This window comes from Sturnira hondurensis, unplaced genomic scaffold (assembly GCF_014824575.4).
Source record: "Sturnira hondurensis isolate 20B ecotype Veracruz unplaced genomic scaffold, ASM1482457v3 Scaffold0001221, whole genome shotgun sequence".
Taxonomy (NCBI): Eukaryota; Metazoa; Chordata; class Mammalia; order Chiroptera; family Phyllostomidae; genus Sturnira; species Sturnira hondurensis.
In genome coordinates this window covers 314,037-327,487 of record NW_028073852.1, presented here as the reverse complement: position 1 = coordinate 327,487, position 13,451 = coordinate 314,037, and the positions used below count along the sequence as shown (strand labels likewise).

At 51.4% G+C, this 13,451-nt stretch overlaps 1 protein-coding gene across 2 annotated transcripts in view; it reads left to right on the top strand.

Moving 5' to 3' along the window:
• TBCD (tubulin folding cofactor D) overlaps window positions 1-13,451 on the top strand; it is a 120,738-nt gene that overhangs the window by 748 nt on the left and 106,539 nt on the right. For both annotated transcript variants that reach the window (XM_037063601.1, XM_037063591.1), the window contains exons 2-6: window positions 994-1,044; window positions 3,014-3,111; window positions 4,027-4,128; window positions 6,582-6,725; window positions 8,685-8,740. In XM_037063601.1, the coding sequence (XP_036919496.1) occupies window positions 994-1,044; window positions 3,014-3,111; window positions 4,027-4,128; window positions 6,582-6,725; window positions 8,685-8,740 (451 nt within the window). The remainder of the gene's footprint in view (window positions 1-993; window positions 1,045-3,013; window positions 3,112-4,026; window positions 4,129-6,581; window positions 6,726-8,684; window positions 8,741-13,451) is intronic.

Genomic DNA, 13,451 nt, shown 5'->3' with positions numbered 1-13,451 from the left:
CTGTCCGGGGCGGTGGCCGCACTCGGGAGCTCACGCGGGGTCGGGGAGCGGTGGCGCCGGAAGGGCGGTGCTGGTCTGAGGCTGCGTCGGGGTCAGCGCTGGAGCAGGGACGGTGTCGCCGGTCCGTGGGCTCCTGTCCGGTGTCTCTCCCTCCGACTGTTGGGGTTTCATGCCGGACCCGCGGGCCAGCTCCTGGTCCAGGAGAAGCTGCTGGAGGGGGGTGTGTCCTCGCCGTGTCAGGGACGCAGCTGACCCTGCGCTGTCACCGGGAGTGTCGAGTGGGGCGTGGCGCTCCTGTGAATATAGTGTAGTCACTCAGGTGAAACCGTGTTTGCGGACCTTTTTAGCTAAAACTTGTCGTCTGTGGGCTGGTGTATGTAACAGCTTTCCGAGCTCCCCCAGTTCCCCAGAGGTGCCATGGCGGGTGGAGTGGATAAGTCTTGGACCCGAGTAGTGGGTCCCTGGGTGGGCTCCTGGCTCTGCCCCTCGGGCTGGTTGCACCACGGCCTTGACTCCGTTTCTGTGTCTGTCCGTGGGTGAGCTTTACTCAGCCTGTCCACTGGTTCGTGCACAGAACTGCGTGGAGAGTGGGCGAGTGAGTATCCAAGGGCCTGGGGAGCCCGAGTTCCCGCTCCCGGGAGGTGGCCATGTGTGAAGGGGTGGTGGCTGCAGCTGCTGGGTTCTGGAGGTCTGGCCCAGAGGGCGTGTTGCTGGGGTGTGGTGGTAGGGAGCTAAAGTGGGGGGGCGCCTGTGTTTAAGGAAGGGGGGGACCTGAGATGGGCAGTGAACCTGAAAGGGAAGGAGGGAGGAGGAAGGGTTCTGAGGGGGCGGAAGGGGACTTGAGAGGAAGGTGTGCCCGGCAAGCCCGCAGCACCAGGCTGGGCCCAGGGCTGTGGGAAGCTGCCCTGGAAGTCAAGGAGGGAAACTCCAGTGTTTCTGGGCTCCTGTGCACATTGGCCTCAGTCATGTTAATTTTCACGTTTTTCTTTTCAGCAATAATGGACAAGTACCAGGAGCAGCCTCACCTGTTGGACCCACACCTTGGTAAGAAAAGGGGCTGATGACCGATTCTGGTCACTCAGCTACAGGTGGTCCCAAGTGGCTTGGTGTCAGCACAAAGTGCCTGGGTCCGGTCAGCAGGGCCGTGAGCCCCATGCGTCCTTTGACGGTGTGGGCAGTGCCTCGGAGCTGCCTTCTTCTGCTGCTGTGAAAGAGCACACCTTCCTCGCCGCGTCTGCTTTACCCTGACTGCCTCCGGTGCGTTTTTTGCACAGGAGCGAGTGCTTTGGGTGGGTCGCTACTTAGTCCTCACAACATCGGAGTCAGGTCCTCCTGGGAGTGCAGCTTGGCTTTCTGTAACTGTGGGGTCTTGTTTACTTGTTTTTAGGAAGGGGAAGGGAGGGTGGTGGGGAGAGAATCTTGAGTTGCCCCTTGCATGTGCCCCGACCGGGACTGAACCTGCAACCCAGGCATGTTCTGGACCCGGAATTGAACTGGTGGCCTTTTGGTTTTCACGATGTCCAACGAATGGAGCCACACTAGTCAGGGTGTGTTTTCTTAACTTTACTGTGGGAGAATGATCTTTTGGTATCTTCCCTCTTTTCATGTATTTTTAACCTATTTCATACTGATAGCAGTTTTTTCCCCTGTAAAAAGTAATATATGCTTCTGGTGGTGAACTTGGGAAGGAGGAAGGAAGCAGTAGTAATTTGAATTGAAAGGCAGGGTGGGGCAGAGGATGGGCATGTGAGCCAAGAGCCAGACCACTCTGCTGCTAGGGCCTGAGAACCGGGGTTGTCAGTACTGCCCGCCCCCCATGGCTGTTGAGGAGTAACGGTGTGAATGTGTAGGTGCCAAGGGTTAGCTCTGTCATGCACACGTGTACCTTCTCAAAGTGGGCGGGTGCTGGGCATGGTGTTCAGGTACCCAACAGGGTTAGTAGAAGGTGAGCTTTCTGAGCTCTCTTCTGTCTCAGGCAGGGTAGTCCTTGTTTGGTAGCCTGGCTGGTGAGATGGGACCTGCACCCAGTGATGCCCAGGCCCCAGGTCTGAGTTTCTGTTTCAGGAGTCATTTTCCCCCTAAAAGTTTCCAGAACCTGATGTTTCACGAGGGTATGCCCTGTTTCAGGCCATCTTTCCTTGCACCAGGCAGTTTTAGACTGAAGACTTGTATCTGTCAGCACAAGGAGCTTTGCTTCTGGAGTGTGTTTGGTCATGTCTCTGTCTGCTCTTTCTGGTACACCTGGGAACTGGATGCTGAATTTTGCAGGAGTGACCCTCTGTGTCCCTGACAGCTCTTTCCCTCACAGTTCTGCTGTGTGATCTGTTTTGCACGTGGAAGCTGTTTCTGAATTTGTGTTGCCAGTTGTTTTTACTTTCTGAGAGCTCTCTTGATTCTGCATCCTGCATCTTTACCGAGGTCACTTGCTCTGATACTTTTTGTGGAGTCTGTAGGCTTCTATGCAGTATGTTACCTGCAGAGAATGAGCATTTTGCTGCTTCCTTTTCAATCTGGATGCCGTTTCCCTCTTGCTGTTGGACGTGGCTGGGCCTTCAGCACCGCGCCGTGGCCTCGCCATGGAGACGGCTGGCTGTGGCCTCTGTGCCTGGTCCTAGAGGAAAGGCTTTCTGCTTCTTGGCGTTGAGGGTGGTGGTGGGTGTGGGCTGGTGCTGTGTGGCCTTGCTCTGTTGAGATGTGTTCCTACTTAGTTGAAGGTTTTGATCACACAATGGTACTGAATTTTGCCAAATGTGTTTTCTGTGCCTCTTGATGATCATGTGGTTTTGTATCCTTCGACTTTCTTTTCACTTGTTTTGTCAGATCCCGAGAGGAGCATAGACATTTTCAGCTGTAGTTGTAGATTTGTGTATTTCTCCTTTTAGTTTTCAGTTTTTGCTTGATTTTGCAGCTCTGTAACTTGTCTAAATTAACCCCTTTTTCTTTTGGCACTTTGTTTTAATGTCAGAGAGATGTTTAATTTTATAGCAAATGTTTTATATATCTCTTTCTCTAGAGTGGATGATGAATATGTTGATGGACATAGTGCAAGATAAGACATCTCCAGCTGACCTCGTACACCTGGCTTTTAAATTTCTTTACATCATCACCAAGGTAACACCTACCTGGTATTTCATGGTTGACAGAACACTTTCTTAATACACTTGTTCCAGAAGTTGCCTTTCACAGTGTTATTTCTTGGGAAAGGTGGTTTGGACCCATAAGTCATGAGTTTTATTATTTCTTTTTACTATATTTTTGGGATCCGATATTAGTGACCCAGGGGTTCCTTCAGCTGCAACAGTGTCCAAGGTATTGAGGATTTTGCATCTGCACAGAGAAAGTACCGCCTAAGTAGAAAGGGAGAGAGACAGAACTAGATGACTAATTCAGCAAAGTTCTTTACAGAGGAAAAGCAGACAAAGTTGGTGGAAATGCAAGTGCTCCTCAAACTTGAATGTTGAGATGAATGTCCTGGGGACCTTGTTGTCTGGGGTGGGGCCTATTGGTCTCCATTTTCCCAGGCTCTCAAGAGAGGCCCCCTGTGCTGGCCTGCACTTACTGATGGTGGTTTTGAATGAAGGGGCGACTCAGCCATCTCGGGGTGGGTTTGTGGTTCTGGGGGGTCACGCGTGGCAGTAGGGTCCCTCCTGAAGGTGTGGTGTTGCTGCATTTTACGGGAGTCTTCGTGCACCTGGGACCTTTGAGGTCCTCTGGGACTTAGTCTTCGTACTGATCAGAGCACAGTCATACAAACAAGGTTGAAGCAAAACGTCTTCGTGACGTGTTTCTGGTGAGCCTTGGAGGAGGTGTGTTAGGTGGGGACTGATCACGTGTGTGGGAAGTGACTGAAGCAACAAAGACAGCTTTCGTATTGTTCACTCTTCTGAGTTGTGTCACTGTGACGCGGTGTAATTGTCTTTGATCATCGGGTGGCACAGGTGGTGACTTTCGATGAGGAAAAGTAATTTTGCTCCTTTCTGTATTTTCTAATTACGTGACAGTTCAGTGCCTTTTTTTATTTGGTAGGTTCGAGGATATAAAACATTTCTTCGCTTATTTCCTCATGAAGTAGCTGATGTGAGTCCGGTTCTAGATATGGTTACCAACCAGAACCCTAAAGACCATGAGGTGAGTGTCCCTCGTGCCCTCCATTCCCAGCCCTTTCCCTCCCGTTCTTCCTGTCTGCTCCGCTCCTGCTCTGGCTCCGCCGTCTGCCTGTTTTTTTTCGGTTTCATCTTGTTAGGCTATTTTGTGTCACTCTCATTTCTTTTATTCTTTGGCTTTCTTACTTTTACATGTTTAAACTTTCTTTTAAAACAATGCCTTAATAAAAAAAATATGGCCCTGGTTGGTGTGGCTCAGTGGGTTGAACATCGGCCTGCGAACCACAGGGTTGCCTGTTTGATTCCCAGTCAGGGCACAGGCCTGGGTTGCGGGCCAGGTTCTCGGTTAGGGGCGTGTGAGAGGCAACTGATCGATGTTTCTCTCCCTTTCCCTATTTAAAAAAAATGATTGTAAAAATGCCTATACAGCACACGGTGATAACTATATCACCGTCCAGTTTTCTTTAACTTGAAATACAACTGTGTTGAAGGGTATTTTCCCTAGTGAGATAAGTCAGGGCAAGACAAATACTGTGTAACTTTGCTTATATGTGGAATCTCAAGAACAAGGTAAGTGAGCAAACAAAATCCAAACACAGTCATAGACGCAGAGGGAACTGGTGGTTGCCAGAGGGTACGGGGCTTGAGGGACTGGGACAGGAGTGTCAAACTCACTTTCACCAGGTGCCGCATCAGCCTCACAGCTGCCTTTAAATGGCCCAGTGTAATTTTAGGACTGTATAAATGTAACTTCTCTTTAACTGGGGGCAAGGAGCTCTACATTTGGCCATTTAAAGGCAGCTGTGAGGCTGATGTGGCCCCCGGTGAAAATGAGTTTGACACCCCTGGACTGGGAGAAAGAAGCACAGATTATGCTTACAGAGTTGTCACGGGGCTGTGAGGTGCAGTGCAGGGGGTACAGGGGTGACTGTGTGTTGTGCCAACCACAGATAGTGGGGAATCGCTTTGTGAAGTATGGTTGTCTAACCGCAATCCTGCACACCTGAAGCTGATTCAAAATAGTATTGGAAGTAAACTGTAATTGAAAAATTAAAATTAACTACATTGGGGGTCACCAAGACCACTCCCACGTGCGATTTCCTAGGTCTACTCATAGGAGTTGGCACATATTGCATTGGTCAAAAGTCCGTTTAGTCTTTTCCATGAAATAGAAGACACGTTTTTGATGTTCACTGATAACTTTATTGACTTGGACATTTTTAGCATATTGGCTGTCTCCCGTGTGGTGTAATGTTGATTGTTCTCAATTAATGTCTTGATTTGATCTCTGTCAACGTCAACTGGTCCACCCGACTGTGGAGCATCGTCCAGCAAGAAACCTCCAGCACAGAATCTCCCAAACCACTTTTGACACTTTTGATCAGTCGCAGCACCTTCCATAACACCGCACAAAGCTTTTTTTGTGTTTCAGTTGCATTTTACCTTTCTTGAAATAATAAAGTACAATCTGCTGAAAATGTTGCATATTTTCTTCCATCTTCAATATTAAAATGGCTGCACAAAAATTCACCGATTTTGGTAAGTTTTTTAATGCACACTGACATTACAGCTGTCACACTACAGTTTAACAGAATTGTGTTGAATGAAGTTACGGACAACTAAAGCCATTGCATGGAAAAAAGCCAAATGAACTTTTTGGCCAGCCCAGTAGTTGTGCTGTATGGCTGGGATTTATTACAGCAACATTGGCAAAGGGAAAAGGCACACAGGTGAGGTCTGGGGACACCAACAGCAAGCTCCCAGAGACTTCCGGTTGGGTCACACTGAGCACTTGTACTTCCCCAGCACCGAGTTGTGACAACACATGTGACATGTCCCCCATGAAAGGTCACGGAGACATACCCCAGGGTTCTGTGACCAGGGGCTGGTCAGAAGGAAAGCAGGCATTCAGCACGAGCCTGGTCACCCTTGCCAGCTGGGGAACAAGTTCCCAGAGCCCGGCCTTCGGGAGAGCCTGTAGTTTGTGCCTGCAGCGTGGCTCACAGTCTGCCTGTTTGCAGGGGAAGGCACGGAGGGCCTTTCCCGCTTGCCGCCTCTGCCTCTTGTGCCCCCGCAGGGACTTGAGGGCCAGAGCGGGGCCCTGTCTTACTGCTGAAACTAAGGCATTTGACTTTGATCGGAGTTGCATTTTTCTTCTTCTCAAGTCTTCTGTTCTTACCTTATTGTCTGCTTTCCACTTTCTCAAAAGGCCGATTGCATGCTGCCGGGTGCCGGCGGAGACAAGCCGCGAGGCTGGTGGTTAGGGTTATTTGTTCTCTTTGCAGTGTCTTGGGTCTCCGGAGGTAGCCAAGTCCTCGTGACGGGGGTGTGTTACTAACGATGATCTGCCCCCTGACCCTCGCCCTGCGGTTGATGGTGTTGGGAGGGCCTGTGGCGGGCATTGGGACTGTGAGTAGGGTGTGTGGGTCACCTCTGCCCTTTATTCAGGAATCGTTTTCCTTTGCTTTAACTTCTTAGACATGGGAGACCCGCTACATGCTTCTGTTGTGGCTCTCCGTGATATGCCTGATCCCTTTCGATTTTTCACGCCTCGATGGGAACCTCTGTCAACCTGGGCAGATGCGAATGTCCATCATGGACCGTATTCTCCAAATAGCACAGGTGAGTGCGGCTGTGCTGACGACTGCCAGGAGGGCGTGTTCTCTGCTGTGCTCGTGCCCTCCTGCAGTTCATCAGCTACACTCTCGACACTTCTGTGTTTCTTCAACTGCTGGTAATTGTTTTTCAGTGAGGTAAGCTTTTATTTCATAACTTATTTTGAAATTGTGTTAATTTATGTGGGGGTCAGGATGAATTACTTTAGCAAACCTCATTTCTTTGTAATAGATACTGCAAATGATCTAAGCATAATGACATAAGAGGTTTCAGGGGCATTGGTGAGAGAAAATAGAGGTCCGTTTCTTAAAAGATTTTATTTATTTTCAGAGAGAGGGGACGGGAGGAAGAAAGAGAGGGAGAGAAACATCAATGTGTAGCTGCCTCTTGCACGCTCCCAACTGGGGACCTGGCCCACAAACCAGGCATGTGCCCTGACTGGGAATTGAACCGGCAACCCTTTGGTTCGCAGGCTGGCACTCAATCCACGGAGCCACACCAGCCAGTGCCATTTTTAATTTAAATTTTAGTATTACATAGATAATACATGATCACTGTAGGAAAACTGAAAAATAGAGAAGCAACAAAGATAATAAAATCTCTCAAATTCCAGTGCCAGGAGACAACGCTTATGTATAGTTTCCAAACTTCTGATGTAAGTAATGTGAATAGATGTAGATTATTTGGTTATCTGTTGCTGCTTAAAAAGCTGCCTAAATTTGAGCAGTTGAACACCCTTATCATCCCAGTCAGTGAGCCCTCCAGGTTCCCAGCAGGATCTGCTTCCAAGTTCCCGAGGTTGTTGCACTGGGGGCCTCAGTTCCTTGCTGGCTGTTCCTTACCACGTGGGCCCCCCGACATGGCAGCTTCTTCCATATCTCTGCCTGCCCCCCACATTCTCATGGTTAGAAGCAAGTGACCGTCTGGCCCACACAGGAGGGTTACCCGGGGCTCGGGGGCCCGTAGGCAGGACCAGGGCGCCTTCAACCCCACCTGCCCCGCCTCATGTGTGCCTGCTGTGTGTGGACACTGTGCTGACTGCCTCACAGTGGTGACGCATGCCGCCCTCCTCTGGGAGTCGGCTGCAGCCCTCACTTGCTGAGGGGACAGTAGGCACAAGAGTAACTCAGCTGGTTCATTTTCTCAGAAGTGGTGATCTAGACTCCGACCCAGGTAGTTCTGCTCCCAACGTGTGCTTTCTACCATGCTCCCCCCTGCTCACATGAACAGGCCTCTGCCGTCCTGCCGTCTGTGGCCCTTGGCAACCCACGCTGAAAGTCTTATGTCAGAGTTCTCCCTCCCAGTCTTCACAGGAGAGGGTGCTCCACGCTCCTCAGGTTTTCAACTGCGCTCTCACAGATGGACGTCTTGCTCTAGGGGTGTCTGTCAGCGGTGTGGCGAGGAGCATCAGCACGCCCGACCCTGTGGGCGCCTCTCTCCCACGCGGGGTTGCTGGGGGAGGGCGGCGCACTTCTAATGACTTGGGACTCTGTCTGCAGTCGTTCTCCAGAAAGCCTGCCCCAGAGAAAAGTTCTCAAGGGTACTCTTTCAGAACAAGTTAGTTGAGATGAGACTTGGGAACCTCTCAAGGTGGGCCTCCTAAGAAAAGCTAGTCGTTTTTGTTAGACCCAGACCCCGCTTTGAGCGGGGCCTGCCGACCGTTCTGATCTGAAGTGCGACGGCCCAGGTGCGCTCCACGGACACTCTGTGATCAGTGTGGTTGGGTGACACGGGTTCACTTGTCTTCTGCTTTGTCACGCGTGTTGGAGGGTGCCATTCACTGTGTGGCACTTCACTGAGGGTGAGCATGGCATGTGGCCACGGCTGCCGCTGGTTCCAGTCTAGCAGTTCATGCGGCTTTGGCGTGTTGCCTCTGCCTGTAGCGTCTCCAGCTGGGGTCTTCGGGAAGGTGCTGTGTGGGGGGTGAGCCCCTGAGACTCACCCTGTTCTTGTCCTCTCTCGTAGTCCTACCTGGTTGTCAGCGACAAGGCCCGAGACGCAGCTGCCGTTCTTGTGTCCAAGTAAGTGCCGACTTGGCCTCTTGTGGCCATGCTGGTCCGTGAGTGACTGGCGAGTTCTGAGCGGGTGTGTCCCCGAGCGTCTGTTGTCTGCAGGAGAGGATGCCGGGTTGGGGAGTGTTTCCCGACCTGAGTCCTGCCCCGTTCTTTGAGGGAGCACCAGCTTGGTTAGGGTGTGGGGATCTCGGAGCCTCCGGTGACCACTGACCATGACAGCTAGGGGCTCACAGGTCCCCTGACACTGGGCTGGGGGCTCAGGGAGGCCATCTGACAAGCCCATCTGACAAGCCCATCAGCTGAGTGGAGGGCGGATTTGGAATAGGTGTAGCAGTTACACCTTTTAGGGTGGTGGCAGTTACATGAGCTTTTGAATGTCACTTATGAGGGAGGACCCAAAAAACCCCACCAGAGTTATCTTCTGGAGGGGGGCTCCGTGTAGGACAGACTTCCCCCGTCTGGATCAGTGTATCAGCCGGCATTGCTGTGAGAGGCTGCATTTGGTTTTAGTGAATTTTTTTGAAGACTCGGCGTGTTTGCCTGTTTCATGATGGGTGATTGACAAGAGCACCTGCCCACACCATGTTGCGTGTTCAGCAGTGTTTGACCAAAAACGGCATGACTCCCGTGTTCTCCCCTCCCTATTCACCTGATTTCACCCTGAGAGACTTTCTTTTGTTTCCTCGATGAAAGAAGTCCTCAGAGGGAACTATTTTGCTGATGTGGAAGAGGTGAAACGAAAAATGGCAGAAGCACTAAAAGGCGTCAAAATTGACACGTTCAGCAAAATGTTTTGAGCGGTGGGAAAGCGTCTCGATAGGTGTATTGCATCAAAAGGAGAGTGCTTTGCAGTGACTGAAGTTTAAACATGTAAGAATAAACACAGCCCTGACTGGTGCGGCACAGTAGATTGAGTGTCGGCCTGTGGACCCAGAGATCACTGATTCGAATCCTGGTCAGGGCACGTGCCTGGGTTGCAGGCCAGGTCCCCAGTCTGGGGCACACGAGAGGCAACCACACATTGATGTTTCTCTTCACACATCGATGTTTCTCTCCCTCTCTTTCTCCCTCCCTTCCCTCTTTCTAAAAATAAGTGAAATCTTTAAAGATAAATACACAGTGTTTTATAAATAAATTCCAGGTTTTGGGTCCCCCCCCAGAGAGCAGTTCACACTGTGGTGTGTGCTCATCGTGAGCTGTGGTTGGGTCGCTGTGGCTCGGGGTGAAAACCCCCGTGTGTTCTGTGCTAACTGAACAGTGGGCCGTGCCTCACACAGGCAAGGGTGGTCCTGTCTGAGGAGCCGGGTGGGGCCGGCGGTGGGCCAAAGGCACGTGCAGAGGCTGTGTAAGCTTGTGTCCCGAAGTATGAGAATGGCAGGAAGCGGTCTTCTAAGTGAGTCCTTTGTGTGGCGTGTGGTTTAAAATGTGTGTAGAGTAAATCAGAAGACCTGGCATTTGGGGGTTCCCTCTACATTCACGAAAGTTGGAAATTGGCTCGAAAAACTTGCGGATGTTCTGATTGGGAAATGGGCCACACCTCATGGGGGGCCACACCTCATGGGGGGCCACCTCCTGCTTCGGTGTCTGGCCATGGCCTTGCCCAAAGTGGGATGGGAGACCCTTACCTTGCAGGGCGCTTGGGCATTGGTGAGGGACGTGTGAGGGCACTTGCTGAACCCCAGGAGGCGTGGGGAGAAGCCGACTGTGGGTTGAGGTGGGACAGCGGGGGCTGCTCGGGACGCCTGCCAGACAGGCCTCTCCTGGTTGGGACAGAGACTGAGACGTGCGTGGGTGTCTTGATGATTGTAAAAGGAATCACGTGTGTTTAGGAAACTAAAGGAAAGTACAAAAGAAACTTGCATGTACTTTCATCCTCGAGATGTGGCTGTCTTTGTCCTGAGTCCTGCTGATGTGTGTGGGCGCACGTCCCTCCCAGGTCCGACAGCCCTGGGGCTCCCTCAGCTTCTTCCCACGTGCTTGCTTACCCAGTGAACGGGTCTCTCTAGCCTCCTGTCGGTTAGTAAGATTAATCCCATCATGAACAGCCTACATAAAACTGCCCTATTCCGGTTGATTCTTAGGGATGAGTTCCTTGGAGTGGAACGAGCATTTCAGGGTTTTAAATGAAATTACTGGAAAGGCCAAGCAAGTTGAGAGTCCCAAACTCTTCCCCTTATGTACCTGTAAGGTGCGTGTGACCTTATGAATGAAAAATGTTTGTTCATTACCAGCGACACAGAGGGTTTGATCGACTTGTGCTGAGCCAGGCTTTGTGGAGCTTCAAGCCCTGGCCAGAGGAGGTGAAACCCTAAGCCTTCATTTCGTCCTTGGTGGGCTCTGGGAAAGGTGGCAGACAGCTAGAGACTCAGGTGCTGTGTGAGGACAGGCCGAGCCGCCGGCAGGACTCGCCCTCTGGTGGTCGGTGCGAGCAAGTGCTCCGTGTGGCTGGTTCTCGGGGCTTTGAACAGCTCCTGCCCTTGTGGCCACCCTGGTGCTCTGGCAGCGGAAGGGCAGAGTGTTCACGGACCAGGCTCAGGGCTGGCCTCGGTTCTCCCACCTCATAGCACGCGCCAGGTGGGTGCTGGCCTGCGTGCTTCTCAGTCTTTTTTTGGTGGGTTGTTGTAATAAGGTCATAGGTGTGCAGGGTGGGTCACATGTGGCTTTTGTCCTCTGCTTGTTTTCTGGTATTTTAGTGTTGAGTGTTCCGTTCTAGAAACTCTTCAATGGAATAACTTGCCTTTACTCTGATTGGTCACGTCAGTGTTAAAAGCAGATGTTTTTGTGTCATTATAAAAGCAGGCTGTGCTCCATGTAAGAGTGGAAAACTTTGGAGCCTAGAGAATTATAAAAAGCCCTGTACACAACGCACACATTCAGGTTGTTCTGCCTCTTTCAGCTGGTCTCGCGTTGACCATGCACAGCACGCTCTCCTGCTTCCTGACTTCATGTCGCAGTTGAGCAGACGACTGGTGTTGGGTCCCAGTAGCTAGTGAGATTTTAACACTTTGTCTTGTCTTTGGCGCTAAATAGCCCCTTGTGACCTGAATTCTAGCATCTGTGGGTTTCTTGGTGTGTTTTTTTCTCCACCGGCTCCAGCTTCTTGCATTGGTGGGGTGGGTTGTGTCTCCCAGGTGGTTGGTGGCCTTTTACTTTCTTCTTTGGACTAAAATTTTAATGTCAAAACAGTTTTTTCCCTTTTATGTACTTAGTTATTTTTATTTTTAAGCTTAGTCTTATCCTATTAAGAGGTTTTACAAATAGTCCTTGACATTTCTCTACCTTTTGGTTGTCTAATATACAACTTTTAGCCTATTTGGAACTTCTCTTGGTGTGGGGTTATACAATAGGTCTTCCCACCTCACAGGCAGTTAACTGTTCCAGCACCGTTCTGTGAGTGTTTAGCTTCTCCATTCATTTGTGACACTCTTACAGACACAGCGAGTTCTCAGCAGAATAGGGTTTGTTGCCTCCCCTGCGCTGTTTCCCTCCGAGACCAGGTACGGAGTTCTGTGTGTGCTCACAGCACTGACGCGCACCCGGAGTAGCCGGCTGTGCCCTGCGCGTTCTGTGCGGGCCTTGCTGTGCCTCTGGGCTTGGCTGCTTGTTCTGGCCGTGCTCAGGGGGCTGCTCTCTGAACTTCCTGCACGTGGTGACTGAGCTGTGGGGCCTGAGATGCGAGGTCCCCTCAGAGCGGGGAGGTGAAGGTTCAGAGGTCGCAGGTTGTGTGCAAGGGCCCCCTTTCCTCTGGGTGGGAGAGAGTGTTTCCTTTTCTGCTCATCTGTATCTTTGGACCTCTCCTGTAAATGTGTTATTTTTTTAGTGAGAAAAATATAAAGTAATTTACTTAACTCTTTCAGAGGAGCCTTAATTTTCACCTGAATGTGGAAACTCACCTTGTGAGATTGTTCCCGGACATGAGCACATGGAAGGTTGAGCTCCTGGCCAGGTGCTGTGGTGCAGAGGCACAGGTGTCATGGTCAGGCGAAGGTCACGGTGGCAGTAGGATGTGCAGGATCCTCTGGAGGGGCAGGCGGCCCTGAGTGTCAGGTGCTGTGACCAGTCTGTCAGCTCTGGCCCCTCTTCTGTCCAGGGCATAGCACTCCTGTGGTCTCTGGGCCTGTACACACTGTCCTGTGGTCTCCAGCCTGGGGGCCAGGGTGGAGGTCAGGCCTCGGAGCAGGTTGCTGTGCATGTGGCCCTCATCCTGTGCCCCTGCGATCATGGGATTTTAAGCAGGGCCATTGAGGACGTGTGGCTGGGTCTGTGTAACACCCATGCAGATGGACAGGCACCTGGAGATGCAGACTGTGAGGGAGAATCCTGGGTGCCCTTCCAGGCCAGTGAGACACAACATTTTGCAGCGAGCATGTGAGTTTGCCTTTGTCACTGGCATCCTGACGTTCTATAAAAATCCTTGGTGACTGGCGATCTCCAGGTATGCACTCTGGCGGGGGAACAGGAAGACAGTCCTGGAGCCTTTGCTGGGCTCCTTGTCTCTGAGGGAGAGACTCCCCTCTTTACTGCAGTTCCGTAATCACAGGCTGAGCGGTTGCCTTGGGCACGGGCTGTGGCTGTCCTGTGGGCAGGGGCCTGTGGGGCAGGGCAGGAGGTTCCCCAGGGTGCTGAGGGGGAGACTGTGGCACTTTACCACCTGAGGAGGAGGAGAAAAAAGACGTCAACATGTCTTGAAAGAAGGATTAGGTTTAGGGCTGACCCT